This window comes from Achroia grisella, unplaced genomic scaffold, assembly GCF_030625045.1.
Source record: "Achroia grisella isolate CSIRO2021 unplaced genomic scaffold, CSIRO_AGI_Agris_v1 utg204, whole genome shotgun sequence".
In the NCBI taxonomy this organism is placed as follows: domain Eukaryota; kingdom Metazoa; phylum Arthropoda; class Insecta; order Lepidoptera; family Pyralidae; genus Achroia; species Achroia grisella.
The window spans coordinates 1,886,144-1,904,239 of NW_026712703.1; the positions used below are offsets into that span (position 1 = coordinate 1,886,144).

General features: G+C 29.4%; 4 protein-coding genes across 4 annotated transcripts; 2 read left to right on the forward strand and 2 right to left on the reverse strand.

Moving 5' to 3' along the window:
• The first annotated feature begins 708 nt into the window (after nucleotides 1-708).
• LOC131841895 (L-2-hydroxyglutarate dehydrogenase, mitochondrial) lies at nucleotides 709-4,456 on the forward strand. The gene is made up of 4 exons (XM_059190263.1): nucleotides 709-1,065; nucleotides 1,924-2,796; nucleotides 3,528-3,748; nucleotides 4,288-4,456. The coding sequence occupies exons 1-4, from the start codon at nucleotides 998-1,000 to the stop codon at nucleotides 4,446-4,448; spliced, it is 1,323 nt and encodes a 440-aa protein (XP_059046246.1). The 5' UTR covers nucleotides 709-997; the 3' UTR covers nucleotides 4,449-4,456.
• Nucleotides 4,457-5,636: 1,180 nt separating this feature from the next.
• Nucleotides 5,637-7,322, reverse strand: LOC131841896 (post-GPI attachment to proteins factor 2). The gene is made up of 3 exons (XM_059190265.1): nucleotides 6,586-7,322; nucleotides 6,017-6,235; nucleotides 5,637-5,773 (listed from the first exon to the last, which is right to left on the reverse strand). Exons 1-3 carry the CDS (start codon nucleotides 6,995-6,997, stop codon nucleotides 5,646-5,648), a joined length of 759 nt encoding a protein of 252 aa, XP_059046248.1. The 5' UTR covers nucleotides 6,998-7,322; the 3' UTR covers nucleotides 5,637-5,645.
• Nucleotides 7,323-8,995: 1,673 nt separating this feature from the next.
• On the forward strand, nucleotides 8,996-14,349 carry LOC131842043 (reticulocyte-binding protein homolog 2a). The gene is made up of 8 exons (XM_059190475.1): nucleotides 8,996-9,245; nucleotides 9,677-9,729; nucleotides 10,271-11,215; nucleotides 11,814-12,034; nucleotides 12,110-12,255; nucleotides 12,488-12,871; nucleotides 13,953-14,107; nucleotides 14,202-14,349. The coding sequence occupies exons 1-8, from the start codon at nucleotides 9,135-9,137 to the stop codon at nucleotides 14,341-14,343; spliced, it is 2,157 nt and encodes a 718-aa protein (XP_059046458.1). The 5' UTR covers nucleotides 8,996-9,134; the 3' UTR covers nucleotides 14,344-14,349.
• Nucleotides 14,350-15,608: 1,259 nt separating this feature from the next.
• Nucleotides 15,609-17,563, reverse strand: LOC131842044 (palmitoyltransferase ZDHHC23-B). The gene is made up of 6 exons (XM_059190477.1): nucleotides 17,087-17,563; nucleotides 16,564-16,773; nucleotides 16,244-16,321; nucleotides 15,996-16,172; nucleotides 15,815-15,918; nucleotides 15,609-15,727 (listed from the first exon to the last, which is right to left on the reverse strand). The coding sequence occupies exons 1-6, from the start codon at nucleotides 17,296-17,298 to the stop codon at nucleotides 15,687-15,689; spliced, it is 822 nt and encodes a 273-aa protein (XP_059046460.1). The 5' UTR covers nucleotides 17,299-17,563; the 3' UTR covers nucleotides 15,609-15,686.
• Nucleotides 17,564-18,096: the final 533 nt, after the last annotated feature.

Genomic DNA, 18,096 nt, shown 5'->3' on the forward strand with positions numbered 1-18,096 from the left:
GGTGAATTTTTCGATCGTTCTTCAGAAGGAGCGACCGATGTAACAGATTTTCTTGCACGTTTACGTACATTTGCAGATAAAATTAAACCTGTTGCTGCTTCACGTCACAGAAGTGACAAAATATTTATTTTCAAGGATTTAGCCACTACCAATCACGTTTTCCTCCGAGAAGACGCTTTGCGTAGTTCACTTCAACCAGCATATACAGGTCCATATGTTGTAACACATAGAGGTGATAAAATTTTTAAATTGCTTGTAAAGGGTAAAGAAGTCACTGTGTCTATCGATAGGCTTAAACCCGCTTTTATTCTCAGTGACCAACACGAGTCTACCAATCAGGATTCCAATATTACCACAAATCGTACTACTAGTTTTGGACGTCGTGTACATTTTCCAGACTTTTATCGCCCTTAGCCAGGTCTCAAGGGGGGAGTAATGTAGGCTACCAACCTACTTGCATAAACTAGCCATATAACACAGACACATTTTAATAAAAAGTATATTGTCAAAAATGTCAAATTAATTCGCTTGAAAATTACTGATCTAAATGAGTTGTTAAATTAATTATTATTTGTTATTTTTAATTCTCTTATTATATACACTGTCATATATTCAATCTTTTATTAATATCACTCCTTCTGTATATCAACACGCCAACCATAACCACACGTGTATATCTTGTAAATAAATAAAAAAGAATTGAATATTTTCCAACCGGTAGATTTATTTTTGCTTTTTTTGCTGAATTTAATTTCGTACAAGGATTCCAACAAAGACGTCGATATAGTGTTCCTACTGAGGTAGAGAACTCTTAGTAAGGACGTCATTCGATGTCAGTCAAGTATGCAATGGAATGTTGTTGTGAACTACTGTGTTTACTGTTTTTGCCTATCAGCTGAAAGTATATAAACAGATAAGACAAAATTTATTTGACTTTTATTAAAGGATTTATAATAATATTACATTTTTTGTTTGTCTACAATAGAAGTGTAAAAAAATGACGATAATGGGTAAATTTCTCCAGTTACCATGTCGTTATTCCACTTATTTAAACAGTTTCCGTAGGTGAGTGTTCAAAACTTAAAATGTTCTAAAAATAAAATACTTGTATCAGTAATTTAACTTGTATGAGAATTATATAATTTAGAAACATTTAAATTAAAAATAATTAGTACCTTTATACCAACTCGGTATAAAGGTACTTATTATTTTTAAATAATAAATATAATTGGTTTTCATTTTTTATATGAATTGTCTATGTAGTTAAAATTTTTCTGTAAAAAGAAGTTAAAGCGGGCAAAATATAATATTTCACCAGTGTATATTGGACAGATACCTAGCCTACAGTCCTGCTTCAAGCATGAAATTTACATATCAATATGTAATATTTTCCTTTAGGTCAATCTAGTAATTCTTTATAAACCTATAAAGTAGCTAGGGACTTCATAATTTGTAAATTAAGTTTTTCAGTGTTTCTTATTTACAAGTTAAAAATCTAATTGTATTATAGTATACATTAATTGATACAAAACCAATATTTCCTTTTAGTATATAAAATTTTGTATCACTATTTAAATTCAAATTATGAAACTTGACAATATTCAATATTCATTTAATTTCCGATTTTTATTTTCATTTTAGTCAGTAGTAATTTGCTACTAAAACTAAAACTATAAGAATAATAATAACTTCATATGTTCTATGTAAAATGGAATAGTTTGATAGCAATGTATTTTTTGGAAATTACTCTTACTAGCACAGTTAATTGATTAAAGTATCAGATTTGACAATTACCACAGCATTAATTACATAAAAGGAAATTATGAACCTAATCTAAATTAAATTATTTTAGCTGTGAATTAAGAAATACCACAATTAAAAAAAAATTAATGATACAATGGCTAATAAATATATATTTTTTAGATATGTGACAGTAAAAAAGAACTACTATGACATTGTAGTAATTGGGGGAGGAGTAGTTGGATCTGCATCTGCTAGAGAATTATTGCAAAGATATCCACATTTAAAAATAGCAATTGTAGAAAAGGAAAACAGATATGCTTGTCATCAAAGTGGTAACAACAGTGGAGTGATTCATGCAGGTATATATTATAAACCTGGGTCATTAAAGGCAAAATTATGTGTGCAAGGTCTTGACCTAACTTATAAATATTTGGATGAGAAAGGTATAAAATATTCCAAGTGTGGTAAATTGATTGTTGCTACACAAAGATCTGAGGTGCCAAGATTACTTGATTTGTATGAACGTGGCCTTAAAAATGGAGTTAAAGATATACAATTGTTAGACAACAAAGAGATTCTTGAAATTGAACCTAATTGCAAAGGAATACAAGCTGTTTGGTCTCCTCACACAGGTATTGTAAGTTGGGCGGAAGTCACAAATTCTTATGTGGAAGATTTTATCAAGGCTGGTGGTAAAAGTTATTTAAACTTTGAAGTTACAAAATTTATAGAAGCAGAAGATGGACAATATCCTGTTATGATAATCGATAGCAAAGGTTCTGTTATTCAGGCCAAATATGTCCTGACTTGTTGTGGGTTGCATTCAGACTCTGTAGCTGTATTAACAGGTTGTCCAGAGGAACCAAAGATTATTCCATTTAGAGGAGAATATTTATATGTAGTTCCACATAAAAGCAATATTGCAAAAGCTAATATATATCCAGTGCCTGATCCTAGATTTCCATTTCTGGGAGTTCACTTAACACCAAGGATTGATGGGCGTGTTATAGTTGGGCCAAATGCTATTCTAGCATTTTGTAAAGAAGGATACAGGTAACATAGGTGTTAAATTTTTTAAATGATGAATTAATTGTGCTCCCTATAACCCTATTGCATCTGTGTGAATAGTATACTCTGGTACACTAGCAAAGAATGAATTCAGTTTAGCTCATCATCATCATCATTAATCTCATGCTCCATAAATAAACATATACAGGGGGGAAGGGGATTGCTAGTAATGTGGATTGATGATCTTATTGCTAGCAACATACCCTTTCAGGTTGACCTCCATACAGGTTTCCCCTGTAAACTATTGTGATAAATTCCTGGTGAATTTGTAATGATTGTCTAACTGGCTTGTACTCATGTTCATCTTATCATCCTCCACTGGTACCCTGCCAGTATAAACCGGTAGCGGACCATTCCATTATCGCCCATAGAAATAGTAATATGTTAAATTCAGGAATGTTATAGTTATATTTATAGTCATAGTTAATGTTAAATTCAGGAATGCTCCAGCAGAACCGTTTACTTTGCAAAACAAATTGAAAATCTGAAAATTTCAATTTTTCACATAATAGTAATCAATCATGTGACTGCAAATTTTAAGAACATTCAAAAACACTCTTTATTCTACCCTATCTATACTTATATTATAAAGAAGATTAGTATGTTTGTTGTTTATTGTATATAAATCGCAATTAAAAAATAGCAATATATTAGTGAGTTACATAGGCTTATCATCAATTCATGACTGTTTACTTATCACAATGTAAATATTTCAGATGGGGCGATATTAATTTAAAAGAATTAAAAGATATATGTTCATTCTCGGGATTTCGTAAAATGGCTATGAAGTATGCCGGTTTTGGAGTGAAAGAGATGATGAGATCAGCAATAATGCCTCTTCAAGTAATGCAAATACAACGGTATATACAAAATTTAACAAGTGCAGATGTTGAAAAAGGACCTGCCGGTGTTCGAGCACAAGCTATGGCGAAGGATGGTACATATTTTCTTTGGTATTTGTAATTTAATTTTTTAAATGGCAAAACTGACCTGTAACCATCAAGTAGGTTACTTGATGGTTACAGGTAACTATTGACTCATGAACAGTACAGTGTACATTCTGTTATCATTGAACACACTTAATATCTGTCGTACGTGACTATACCATAGGCTTAAAATGTTATATATCTCATCCTGTAATTGCGCTACCTAATGTGAAACACAGCTTACAAGGAAGCTGGTGGGCAGCTGAAATAGGTAATACTGAAGTACCCATAAATAGTTGGTTATCCCCCAGGTGTTGAGCTATCTTTAATTATAATATACCAATGCTGAAGGATATTTTTAAATCTTCCTGAACTAATTAAAAAAAGCCACATTGGCGAAATCACTGATAAAAATTGATATCAGCCATTTAAAATAAAGAATAAGAAGAGGCATGCAGACTACTTTTATAGTCTACCTCTGGTAATGGTAACTACACTGTAGTTAGTTTTAGTTTCAATATTCCTTGTGATATTATTAAATACTTTACAGGTACCTTAATTGAAGATTTTGTATTTGATTCGAAACCGGGAACTGGAGCTATTGGTAGCAGAGTTTTGCATTGTCGAAATGCGCCTTCACCAGGCGCTACCTCATCACTAGCCATAGCAAAAATGATAGCGGACAAAATGAAAGAGGAATTCAAATTGTAATATTTTTTGTTATTCAGTCATACATCACAAATATGTTATTTTTCTATGATTTCATAGAATTGATAAAATATTTGCTTAGTTGGGGATCATTATTATGATTTAGATTATTCTAGATATTTTGTTATGTTTTAAATGGGCACTTTCGTTTTCTCAGAATTTTGTTTTCAGTACTTTTTTACTGAATTAAATTCTTCTTTTTTAATCTTCTTTAAATCAATTTTAAAAAAATGCTATAAAACTTTAAGAAATTATATGTATATATAAACATGTATATAAAATACATGTTTATAAACGTTGGAATAAGTCAGTGTATTACAGAGGAAAAATTAAGGAAATGGTATTATTTTTATATGATTTAAAATGTTAAAAAAGTAGTAATACTACTAAATAAAATAAATTATTAATACTTATTTCGCCAACTATCAGGGTCAATATTATGAATTAAGTTTAAGATTAAAATTCTATCTTATATATGGAAGGAGGATCTAAACTACTATCCAATAGGACTGCTATTGTGATTGAATGATGAAGGTGCTGCTTTAGTCACTAGACTACAAATTATTTAGTGCTAAGTAAAATATGAATATATAGACCTGAATTTGTAATAACCATCTTATGTTTAGAATAATTTTTGTCATTGTTATCTAATAGTTACGTAGTATCTTCATTTTTGACATGTTAATTTTTTTATATATTTTTTTTTATTATTTGTGTTATAATACACATATGTATGATGTACATATATTTATAAGTATAGGTAGGAAAAGTAAAATAAAATAAATTTACAGAATAAATTCATAATAATCAGAGTACAATTTCTATTAACAACATCACTACTTAATACATATTCACATCATGTTAGTTTCTAATACTTTTTTCTACTATACAGCTACTGAAATAATATTTCTATGCTATGAATTGGAGGGCAGTTTAAATAATAGTTTTAATATATATTTCAATTTAAAACTACAATACCCTGTCATAGTATGTGTTGAAGAATAAAAAACAGTCATATTTTGTTATTTATATTATTTGTTCTCTTCTTAAGTCATATTCATTTAAAAAAGTAATTAACTTAACAGTATAACAATGCTCTAAATTTGAATTTACAAATAAATAAATAAATTAGAAATGCTTTTGTTAAGAAATTGTGTTACCAAAGATTTTGAGGAAAATAAATCCTTTACCTTGTTTTAGTCATTCAATAATAATACCTCTTCTAGACAAATACACAAATTGTACTTGTAAATCATATACAGTTGTTAAGTGAAATATGATATTGCTAAATACAACAATGTATTCAGAAAATCCAAACATTGAGTAAACTGGAATAAAATAATTTTTACATTAGAGGACAAACACTTTTTATATTAATTATATATATATTGTTTGTTTATATAATATTAATATAATATATTTCTATATTATTATATATAAACAAACAATGTACATAAGTATACAACAACATGTTCAAAAGTCAATACTTCTGGGTCATGCAGTTTGGATAGTACTAGGCAGTCAAACTAAGAACTAGTTACTATATATTTTAAAAATAAACATAAACTTACCATATGGTTCACAAAGTCGGTTATGCCTCAAGAAAAAATAAGCAGCTAGAGTGAATGAACTTATGTTCACGATGAAGGCTCTCCATTTTAATTTTACTGATTGCATTTCTAAACTTGTAATGTTAGGCCTTCTACGATACCTTGTAAGCATCAGACATGTTAATAACATATAAAACACTGAAGTGCCAATAAATGTTTTGAATGACATTTCATGATATGCTGAAAAAATAATAAGGGTAATTGAAAGTATTTGGTAATTTCAATTTCACAACTGATAGACAACCCCCGATAGTTGAATATTTTTCTTAACTACATTCAACTAACATCAGATAGCCAACCAATGAGCTACTTTATATGTTATAGATCCTATTTGCCATATAATAACAATCCAAAGAATGTCTTCATGATTATATTATAGTAAATCCCATATGGAATAGAATAAAACTATTTTTTTTAAACTCACTGAATAATTAATTTTTATATTGGTCAATAGTCAATAGTCTAGTAGTTAAATACACAGTTAACACTTTCCAATTATTTAAGTTACACTAACAGTAGTAAACACTTACGGTAGTTAGCCATTGATGTCCAATGTGTTAGTCCTAATAATGCTAAGTTTTCTATTATATTTAATGATACTGCTAATTTCACTACAGAAATACAATTGTCCCTTACAACATTTCTATAATAATTCCATCTTAAATATATTATTAAAAACCTTATTGGTGCATGAACATATATTGCAGTCTTCCAAATTGTACTTTGCGGTTCATAGTTACCAATGGAAGCTGATATTGATGGGAATACATTTGGCACATTGCAGTGTGTATTATTTGCATGTTCAAAATCTTTGTACATGGTCATGAGTAAACAAGTTATAAAGGCAAATAATGGCAGTGATACTGTAAAGAATCCCAGCTTGGAAACTTTAAATCTGATAAAATATTTTCTTCCTGAAACATTGTGAAGAGGAAGATACATTTAATTCTATCTGATAGCTTTTGGCAGTTTATTCAGATAACCCGAATTATCACTTAACCCGGAAGGACCTGGGCTATTTTTAAATTATCTTTACTATTCGTATTCTTAATATTTTCTCGCTTCAACACTGGGACCAGTTGTGTAAAAATAAATTATAATTAATGGCATGAAATAAACATGAAAACGTATTTTTGTCATTAGTATATCAGTCTAGTCTGGTACTTAAAATAAATAGAGACATTTGTAACATTTGTTGACTGTAGTGGATGTAAAATAATCGGCTAAAGATAAATCGATTATTAATTAATATCATATAAAAATACAAAATGAATATTCATAAAATAAAACCTGTGAGTCTTACTAAAAAAATACGTTGGACTACTTAAAAAAATATATCAAGTTATAATATACCAAAGAAAATAAATATATATAGGTCAAGGATACATTAATCCAAAACCTAGTTTTAAAAATCGATTATTACTCTAACAAAATCATCGATTATTTAATAAGTCATTTATTCATCACTCTATCACTGTCAATAGAGTTTAATCAATTTTTGTAGATTCAATATTTATCTTCAAATTTAAAACCTACTGAAACATAAATCGATATTTTATACAGAATGCACATCACTACACAATAGTCACAGATTTGACAGATAAAAAAAAACATTATTTTTCTTTTTATTTAATATTTTACGGCTCTGGATACAAGTCCTTTTTAGCCCAACATAAAATGCAAAAACTTAAAAACAATTACAATTTCTTCACAGTGTTTGAAATAAATTTATATAGTCTTGAATGGTGCAGGCCTTGATAAGATCTCTTCTAGAGACTTCGGTACTTCACTACTATGCTCTTGAATCTGGTGAATGAGTAATAATCTGGCTAGTCCGTAGTTTCTACATTTGAATATAATATGATTCAAATCTTCATCTTCATTGCAATAAGGACATTTTGGGTTGTGAACCATTTTCAGTCTATACAGGTGAGTGCGAGTTTGATTATGGCCAAATCTCATACGGTTAATACTCGTGATAAATTGTCTGCTGTCGACGTCTTTATTGTTATGGTACCAAGGTTTGGCGGGCAGGCTTCCGTGGATCTTGGCATACCACTTTCCCTTATCGTTAGCAATATTTATGTAATAGTAATTCCATAATAATTTTAGAACATTTTCAAGTGAGCTACATTATGAACATTCCGAGCAGCTTGATCCGCTATTTCATTTCCAGCTATTCCTTTATGACCAGGTACCCACAAGAATGTTACCTGCTTACCGTACAGATACAGATAAGATAATACTAGTGGTGTTGATTTAACTTTTTATATTTAAAAAGTAATGTATTATAAAATTTTGATAGTTCGTTCCTAAGATTATTGTAAAAAGTAACATTATATTTTTCTTTCTGAATTTACTAAAATATTTTATTTCTTTATATAATAGAATATATATGATTAGTAGATCGATTAGAAAGTGTCATTCATCTATAAATTCACTCATTCTATGTACCTGCTGTACCGGAACCTATTGTACCTTGTTAACAAGATCATTGATTTATCCAATCCATCACAAGTGGTATTGCCAAATTACTAAATTGCTTTTCGTCAAAATGTCCAAAATACATAAGACCAAGTTTTAAACTAACTGTAAAATCAATTGAATCCAATTGTGTCCAATTCTAGTCACCTAAACACCTATTTAATTATTATGAGGGCTTAAAATTTCATCCATTTCGGTTCAGTCATTTAGTAGTTAGTTTACAAACTGCAGGTAAATTCACTGGGTTAACTGGGCTGATTTAATAACCTTCCTGTCATGCTCCACTAGTGGTCCGCTAGCGTGAAGGCGAGTGCATATTGTCGTTATTCCTTGTATGAATAAATAAATAAATTGTCGGTTTTAACTGACAACAAGAGTTTTATCAATAAAACTGTTAATTCGATAACCATGGATACAGTGAACAAGTAGGTATATTACAGAGATGAATAAGAAGCCTATTGTGTTATGGAGGCAAAACTAATTTAAAATATTTTGTACTTGAGTGCTTAGATATTATATTGTAGTAAATGAAATAATTAAATTTTGTACCATTTATAAAGGCCCTTAATAATATGGCCACAACAATAATTACAAAATGGAGGATTTACTAAGAAAAGACATTTTTAAACAAAGAGACTTATATAAGCTGTCTCCAGATTACGTGTCTTCTGATACCGTACTGCGATTGGAATTGAGGAGATCTCAGGTGAGATTTATTTGATATATTTCATTTCTATTTGATTGTGTGTTGCTATCATAAAAAAACATTTTACCTGATTACTCTATTCTTTATGTTAAACAACCATTTATGTATGTAGGTAGACGAAGACTGACGAAGGTACACAGTTCACGGGTATTAGTCGCATATCGTCGACTTCGTCAGCTTCTTTGAGAGTGTTAGTATTGGCGACTGTTTTTATTGTTTGCTAGCAGGTTGACCTCCTGTCGCGGTCACACCTGGAAGTCATCCTGGCTAATTCATCACTGGTATACATGTAGGTGCACGCGGATGCACAATTCCATTATTAGGTATTACCCTGTAAAAATATGGCAGCTAGACGTATACAGATTATACTAATACAAGCCTATTTATTATCATCTACATATACAAAATTTATCACTACTAAATATTTTCAGGTCAAAGCCACTACTGGTAATCACGGCATAATGAAGAATGTTAATTGGCATAGGTAGGTATAGCACTCTGGTAACCTATTTAGAAATTGGTGTCGGATGTAATTCAAGGTTTTCATTATTAATTTTTTTTCAATGGGCTGATATCAACTATGTTTAATATCTATCATATTCCTAATTTTGAAATATTTTTAAACAGCGAAATGTAAAGAGTGTATATTTTATTTTGTATACCTACATTTCTGAGGTATAATTTGTATAAATTCGTAGGCATGTCAACCTCACCTTCAATAAGCGATATATGGACTGCTGTATCTTCATTCCAGAAAACCTTACGTAAGATTTCTTACGTAATTGGAATGGCAAACATGTCCCACCTGACATGATGTCATCATGTGGTGCTTCTCATGCGTTGCGTGGCGACGCCGACGCAGTAATGTTACTATAGGCGTCACTTGACGGAGACATGTCTAGTTAATGTATTATATATATTGTTTGACCATTAACATCCAGACCGTAGTTTTTTTGCCACTATGTCATGATCAGTTCATTGTAAGCTGTAGGTTTTGTCCTACCTATGGTTTTATTTAATTTCAGCAAAGAAATACGAAAGTCAAAGGATAGCACAGTTAATAAAGAAATAACAAAAATACGAAATGGCTTTAATTGCACGAATTTAAAAAATAAACAAATGTTAAAAGATGCGATGAAATCGGCACATACTATAGGAAATAGCGTTTACGACTTTAATAACAGATTGTTAACAAAAGATTTCAATGAAATAACAGATACCTGTTACCGAGGAACGTTAGAAGATAGCGATAAATTAATTGTATGTAATGACATAGATTTTAAAATATGCAGAAACAAGAAAAAAGTTGTTAAAGAAAATCTAAAAATAAACAATTTAAATAGAACTAATTCAAATGAATACATAACAAGTACAACTACAAACGATGAAATAAATAGTATATTGCGTATTGATTGTATATATCCTTCTGAATCATTAAATAGTATAGAACTCACCGACTGTGACATGAGTTGCAATCTGGATACGAACAGTTCAAATTCAAAGGATTGTAACAGAAAATATACAGAAAATAAAGACATAACAACAACTGATTTACAAACAACGTTGATTATGATGGCAATATCTTCAAAATCACATGATAATGAAATATTTGACAGTTCTCCTATAAATATTACGGAATCAATAAGGCATCATGATTTAACCGATAATAATATACCACATAACAGAACTTTAATAAATACAACTGTAAGTTGCGAAGAAATCCCAAAATTTTTGAATGTAACAGCTCTGAAAGTTGAAATTAGTAACAAAGAATTATCTATTATACGGAAATACATCACAAAGTGGAAAGATTACGTTTCCAATAGAAAAGAGTATCAGTCTCAACAAAGACTAGAGACATTGAATAATTTTTTTGATAAACTTTCACGACGAAAGGAAACAAATAATTCATCTGATTCTACGAATAAAGCCAAACAGCTAGCACGAGACTACAGTACATATCAACATAGGTATGTGGTATACAATTTTAAAATAAGTCAATTTGTGTGGATATGTTTTGCAAAATATATTAGAACTTTACTTATTGTAACTATAATTATGATTTATGAGTTATTTAGAAACTTAAATTTAAAATGCTTGAGCATTAGTGAAAAACTAGTATTTATAGAATAAAACATGACAATATAAACATATCTCTCTCACTCATAGGGTTAATTTCGAACTCTTTACATTCTTGGGATTATTTATTCAATCTACTGGATTGCTATCTATCTTGTTGCCTTCCCTACACTTCTATACATCTAATACCTACGTATATTCATTTCATCACTAATAGTAAGGGTAAATATTTCGTATAGAAGACGTAAATGATCTGCAAATGTCGCAATAATAATAATAATAAAAAACATACAGCGCCATCTAGTTCCCAAGATAAGCAGAGCTTGTGTTATGACTACTAGATAACTGGTAGAAATACAAACAACCAAAATAATATAAATCATATCAAAATTATATATATACATATAAAACAATATTTTACATAAAGATATAATATTCGTATGTAGGTCTCATAATTAAATTATATAAAATAGAAATGATTAATTTTAGATATAAAATACAAAAACATATAATTGCACTACAAAAAGTAAAACTTGAAGAACAAAACAGAATAATAGAGGAACTGAAGTATAATAAAATAGTAGAGGCTTCAAGACAATCAGTAGACGCTATGAGGGAAGAAGTACGAAGAACGTATTATGAAATAGATAGACAGTTAAAGCCTAAGATAAAATGTTTGACTAATGAACTAAAGATACATGAAATTGAAGGTAAGAATACTACGTCGGACGTTAATGTGAAACTATTTTTAACATGATATATATATATGTGGTTTATTATTACAGAACCATCACTCGTATTGCATTGCTTAAAAGTCCCTCAATTTTTACAAAGAATGGAAAAAAGGGCTCGAGAAAGGGAGGAAAAACATGCAATTATTAGAGAAAGGCGAAGACAAATGGAGGAAGAACGCATTAGACTGAAACAACAAGTAATTATTTCTAACGTCAATTCTATTAATCCATTTATTAAAAAATAAACAGATATTTTTAATAACGAATAACAATTCATACTGCGTCGTGTAGTTTCAAATTAAGCAGAACTTGTATTTTTGTGATACAAATATGTACCATGTGAATAATTGAACCGGCGATCAACGGAAGTAAGGCAGTAAGTAGGTTTAGGTTGATAAGGGTAATTAAAAAATATTTCCTTGTTGATAGGCAGAGTTGGCGAAAGTAGAAATGGATAAGGAAGAAAAAATGAAACGAATAAAAGAGCTGAGACTGAAACGCAAAAGAGAAAAAATTGATGGAATAAGAAGAAAACAATACGCTGAAAAAATGAGAGCTCTGGCAGTGATGGCAGATTTGCATTATGAAAAAAATTTAACAATAAAATATGGCATCCGTCCTTTCAAAATATTGTTAGCTATAAAATATGATAATATTGAGAGGGCGAAAGCGCATTACGCCTTTCAACTTAAGAAAAATGTATTCTTGCACTACATGTGGCACACTGAGGACATGTGGTTCGAAAGAAATTATAAAGCGGAAGATTTCTATAGAAAGATAATTCTAAAAAAAGCATTTAATAGTTGGAAACTTGTAAGTATAGTGTAGTATGGTTGGATGTTTTAAGAATGTACAGGTAACTATTATAAGAATTTAAAAAAACGAGCTGGTAACGAAATATTGTTTATTAAGTAGAAATATTTTAATTATATACAACAACTTATATCACAGTTAACTATTTTACTCCAGTGCTGTTTCGTTTATACTTGTATCACATAGATATATGATTTTATGTGATTGTCGCAGTAATTAACAGTAAATACAATATACGGTAGTACTTTCACCTGATGTTTAATGACACTATAGTACCTAGATCGTTAAGCATAAGTAACATCCAGAACAGTAGAGTAACTCGAAGCGAATAAATCGGAATCGCATTGAATAAGATATTACCTACGTTTGTATGTACCTTGATGGTAATTATAATTTTATGGCATTATTTCAGGTTTTTATTACATATGTTAAGTTTAATTACAGTTTCATATTTTTAGATTGCAATTTAGAATAATGTATACTAATATTATTGAACTAATGTAAAACTAGTGTTGTGAAGGTGTGATATACACGGACAAAATTATGAGCGATACTTATCGCTCTAAATTTTTAATTTTATTTGAATACTATTATCGTGAATATTACGAAACCAATTTCAAAGATGAAAAACTTCACAGTGGTAATGGAAAAGCATTCTAACACTACGGCTAGAGATACTTAATAAATGAATGCTAACGTAGGTACCTGAATATTTACGCTGTTAAGTTAGTAGTTAAACACTAACGTATCTAAATAAAATTTATCTCTTGTCTTGGGTTCAGACAGCGTGGAATTTGGCTATGTAAGGGTAGCATATATACCTACTTCTTTACCTCAGATACCATATATCTACGTCTATCTATTTCACTGGCTATAGTTACTATGGTTGATATTTAGAATATAGTATCTATATTATATAATGCTCATAAAAGTGAGCAGTTATTGGTGTGTTAATTGTAGCGTTTAATGTAGCAAATGCTGACAGAGACAAAATATTTTAGACAGACAAAGTATGATAACGTGTGGAGTATAATATCATTTGGAACTCCAAGTACAAGTTTAATTTTTATTTTCTTTTTAGGCTTATAATACGTATGTCATTAAGAAACAAGTTGCCGAAGATTATTATGATTTATACGTAACGCAGTTAGTGTTTAGGCGATTTTGTAAAGGAATAGAAATCATTAAGAAAGAGCATGAATTGAAATTACAGAAAGCAATCGTATATCATAACAGGTACTGATTTTCATACCGTAACCAGATAAATTACAAATAATAATTGTATTTGACTATTGACTACCGTTATTATGAATTCTTTGTATGTTTGCAGCAACTTATTGTTCAAGATATTTACATGCTGGAGAACATTACCGGCTTTGAATGCTCTTAAGAGAGAACAAGAAGCTAGAAAAGCCAGATGGAGAGAAAAGGTGCTTTTAGTAGTCCCTGATTATAAGCCACCTGAAGATTAGTTCTAGGATTATAATATAGGAACGTACTTTGAGGAATTAACTGGATTTATTTTCTACGAAGAGGAAACAAGCAGACAGAAGAGATAAAATTGTGTTCGATGGAGTTATACGTTTATATTTTTAAAACTACTTTTAATTATGGATACCGACTATAAATACGTAAAATTATTGTTATAAAATTATTTACATGTTAAGAAAATTATAATCTGATAAATTGTAGAAATATGTTGCGTGTGCATAAGTTTACATAAGGTATAAAAAGATATTATAATTACTTGCATCAACAAATAAATTTCATATTTCATGGACTCATTACAAATTTGAAATGAGGAGATAATAATAGATAATAGGTATGTACGAAAAATGTAGGAACACGAGTTACAATTATCACTATTCAATTTTAATTCTATTCTATTTTCTATTATATGTCGATTATTTTCTTTGTATAAATTATTTAGCATAATGTTGCTGTCGCTGGATTTCCAATTATCCCCATTTATTTTTAGTACATTCTACGAAATGACGTACCTAAATTTAAACATATATTATTTAAGTACATTTCATAACATAACGGGCCAAGTACTGAGAAACTATAAACAGTTTCATTTAGTGTTATTACTTTCACACATTAAGATGGTAAGAGATTTAGTGGAAGAAATGTTCAAGTATAAAATAGAAAACTGGTAAATTAATCAGTCATAAGAAGACAACAATTGACCAAGGTATAATGTTGAATAGTGACTGTGGTGAAGATAATAGGAAATTCTTAAAATCTACCTTGAGCAGAAGAGTTGTATACTACAGCGTGGTGTCCAGATTAGCATAAACACTAAAATACATATAAACGTTTGAAATAATCCTAATATATACTATGTATATCCATATGAATAATAGTTGGTGCCATTATTACAACATATACTTTAGATTGCCTTTTATTTTTTTAAATATCACAAGAATTATAACCAATATAAGGAATTGTAATAACTTACAACAATATATGAAGCTATAAATTTATTGAAAATGACTAGAAGTAACAGTTACATGTACTAATTACTAACTTTCCATAGATCATAATTATTGTAGGCTTACAATCTATTGTATATATTAAATGATACAATAAATATATTAACTAGATTGTCTTGGATAGATAATAACTTCATTTTTATAGTACTACTTCCTTTAATCTTAGTACATATAAAGAATTTTTATTAACCTATTTAAAAATCAGTAGATATGTACAAAGTATATAATTATTAAAACTTTAGGATATTCAATTACTCTCAAGGATATAATCCTTCAGAAAAAATGTTACATAATAATGTCTAATATAATAAGAAATTGATTTACACATTAAATACATTAACTAATTTTCTCCATTGTGGTTCTGAAAAATGAAAAATGAATCAGAAAAATTAAGATATAGGTATACTTATATCTTTACTAACAAAGGTTAATACATTGCTATACTTACCACTATATATTGGAATGTAAATGATTAATTGTTTAAGTAGTACTATTAATATAACTATAAGATATCCCACTCCATATACACAGGAAACAAAGCAAAGGGCCAAACTGGAATAGAATAAATTGAAATACATTATTTGTGTACAAAAATCAAGCATGTATACTTTCCAATGTTTTTTACTTACTTGAATTCATAATATACATCATCACAATTTTCAGGCAGGAGTATAGAGCCATATAATATAAAAGGTTGGCAAACACTTGTTAGACCTAAGTTGGTTCCAAACAATAATGTGGCAAATGCAAGGAACTGTCCAGCTAGGAAATAGCCATAATTAAGTTTCAGTACGCAGCAATCCCACCTAAAATGACAAGACTATCAAATTAAAGGAGTAAAGAATTATTTTATCACTTAGGAATATAGCGCACTTACCATATTGAGTGAAAGAACATATCATTTACTTCAATTTGACATATCCGGCAGTAGCAGGAATCTGCAGTTAGGACAGGACTGAAATATTTTAGTTATACACATTATTTGCAAAAATAATGCAGTAAAACACTTTTCCCAAACAATGCCTCAGAGAGTTAATAGTTTGGTAATGATGATCTTCAGCATAGTTTGTGATGCATTATTTGATTTACATAGATAATATAATATTTTATATATTAGATTCAGTATTGGTAATTTTGTTAAAATTAAATTAATATTATTATCTAAGAAACTATATACCATAATTACTTAAAACCTACCTATATTCTTTTCCTTTTGAAGATCCAGCAGTAAGTTCAAAGTCTCCAACAGTTTTCATTTTATAAAAGAAGTAACCAGTAGATATGAATAACATTAGAAATATAAAATTCTCCAGTTGTGTCACTTCCAATAATCCTAATACTCCAATTTCAAATACTAAGAACAAATATAAGCCAGATGATAATGTCCATGAATAGAAAAATGGTGATCTAAAAATAATGAAAATTAGTATAGTCTTAAATATAATAATGTATATAGATGACAATATACATAGGTCACAGTAAGCTTTGGTAGGTACCATAAGGGACTAATTTATTTATTACTGCCTTGGTATCTAAATTTACATGCAGTGAAGAAATTTTGGTAGTACCTATATTATTTTATTCCTTTGAAATAATTGAATGGAACATGAAATTCCTATAATTGTTTTGGTAGCAAATTTCGAAAATTGTTTCAATTTAAGCTAATATGAATATATATATACTTATATGTTATTATATTATAACATTTACGAATTAATACCTGTTTTTTTGACGTGGCCTGGATAATACGTACGATGTACCCATTGCTATAGCTACCATAACTATGATAGTGGTAGCACGGGAAATCGTCGCTATTAATAACAAAATGGGTAAAATTAAAAAGGGTAATATTGCGTCCATATCTATTTTTCGGCTTGGTTTTTTTCTGCTATAACGCAAAATATCTTCAACACTAAGCAATTTATTGACCATTGTAGTTTTATTGAATTATAAATATGTGATCACTTATGTATAATAATAAAATAAGTTCACTGATTAGAACGAAATAAATAGAAATATTACGAATCAAAATTACTACGACAGGACAACTATGCTTTTTTAATATGTATTCAAAATTTCAACATCAAAATTTTTGTCAGTAAAAATCATAGTTATCTATTGGTTAACTATAATAATAACAGTTTAATAGTACAACATAAACTGTTAACATATTTCGCCAATGACATTGACAGTTGACTTTGTGGACACATGTCGCCGAGTCGAGTAGTGGTAGTCATTTTTTTTTGTTTCGGTTTTTCCTTTTAAGAGAAAGATAAAAGGATTCAGCCCATACAGCCAAGTGGTAGTCATTGTGATATGACAGATCCATTGAGCAAGTAATCACTTGTTTGTCAATTTTGATCTATGTACTCCACGATTCGGTAACGATTTGGTATTTGAGATATGGTTATGACATCAGCACTGAGCTTCGTCTAAGTATCCCCATTGAAATGAAGTTACCATTTTAGCTTGCATCAGTCTCCTAGTGCAGATTTCGATCTACCTTCAAGACTAAGATAGATCGATCGAGTGCTAGTGGCACAACCATATGCCGGATATGGAATAAACAATAGCCGTCTTGTTTATTATAAAGTAGCTTCGATCTACCAGTCTACTGAGGAAACATGATTAAAAAAATATTTTATGACCAGTAAGTATAATTTGTTGATAACATTTACAATCAATTAGTCACATGGAATTATTGGCATATATAATTACTATAGATTATGC

Coding starts and splice junctions, on each gene's coding strand:
- LOC131842044 (XM_059190477.1), bottom strand. CDS start 17,298: ATGGTCAATAAATTGCTTAGTGTTGAAGATATTTTGCGTTATAGCAGA. Junction 16,173..16,243: donor ATGTTCTTTCACTCAATATG/GTAAGTGCGCTA, acceptor TTGTCATTTTAG/GTGGGATTGCTGCGTACTGA. Junction 15,728..15,814: donor TTACATTCCAATATATAGTG/GTAAGTATAGCA, acceptor TTCATTTTTCAG/AACCACAATGGAGAAAATTA.
- LOC131841896 (XM_059190265.1), bottom strand. CDS start 6,997: ATGTATCTTCCTCTTCACAATGTTTCAGGAAGAAAATATTTTATCAGA. Junction 6,236..6,585: donor GACATCAATGGCTAACTACC/GTAAGTGTTTAC, acceptor TTATTTTTTCAG/CATATCATGAAATGTCATTC. Junction 5,774..6,016: donor CCGACTTTGTGAACCATATG/GTAAGTTTATGT, acceptor ATTTTATTCCAG/TTTACTCAATGTTTGGATTT.
- LOC131841895 (XM_059190263.1), top strand. CDS start 998: ATGACGATAATGGGTAAATTTCTCCAGTTACCATGTCGTTATTCCACT. Junction 2,797..3,527: donor TTTTGTAAAGAAGGATACAG/GTAACATAGGTG, acceptor TAAATATTTCAG/ATGGGGCGATATTAATTTAA. Junction 3,749..4,287: donor ACAAGCTATGGCGAAGGATG/GTACATATTTTC, acceptor AATACTTTACAG/GTACCTTAATTGAAGATTTT.
- LOC131842043 (XM_059190475.1), top strand. CDS start 9,135: ATGGAGGATTTACTAAGAAAAGACATTTTTAAACAAAGAGACTTATAT. Junction 11,216..11,813: donor TACAGTACATATCAACATAG/GTATGTGGTATA, acceptor GATTAATTTTAG/ATATAAAATACAAAAACATA. Junction 12,035..12,109: donor AAAGATACATGAAATTGAAG/GTAAGAATACTA, acceptor TTATTATTACAG/AACCATCACTCGTATTGCAT.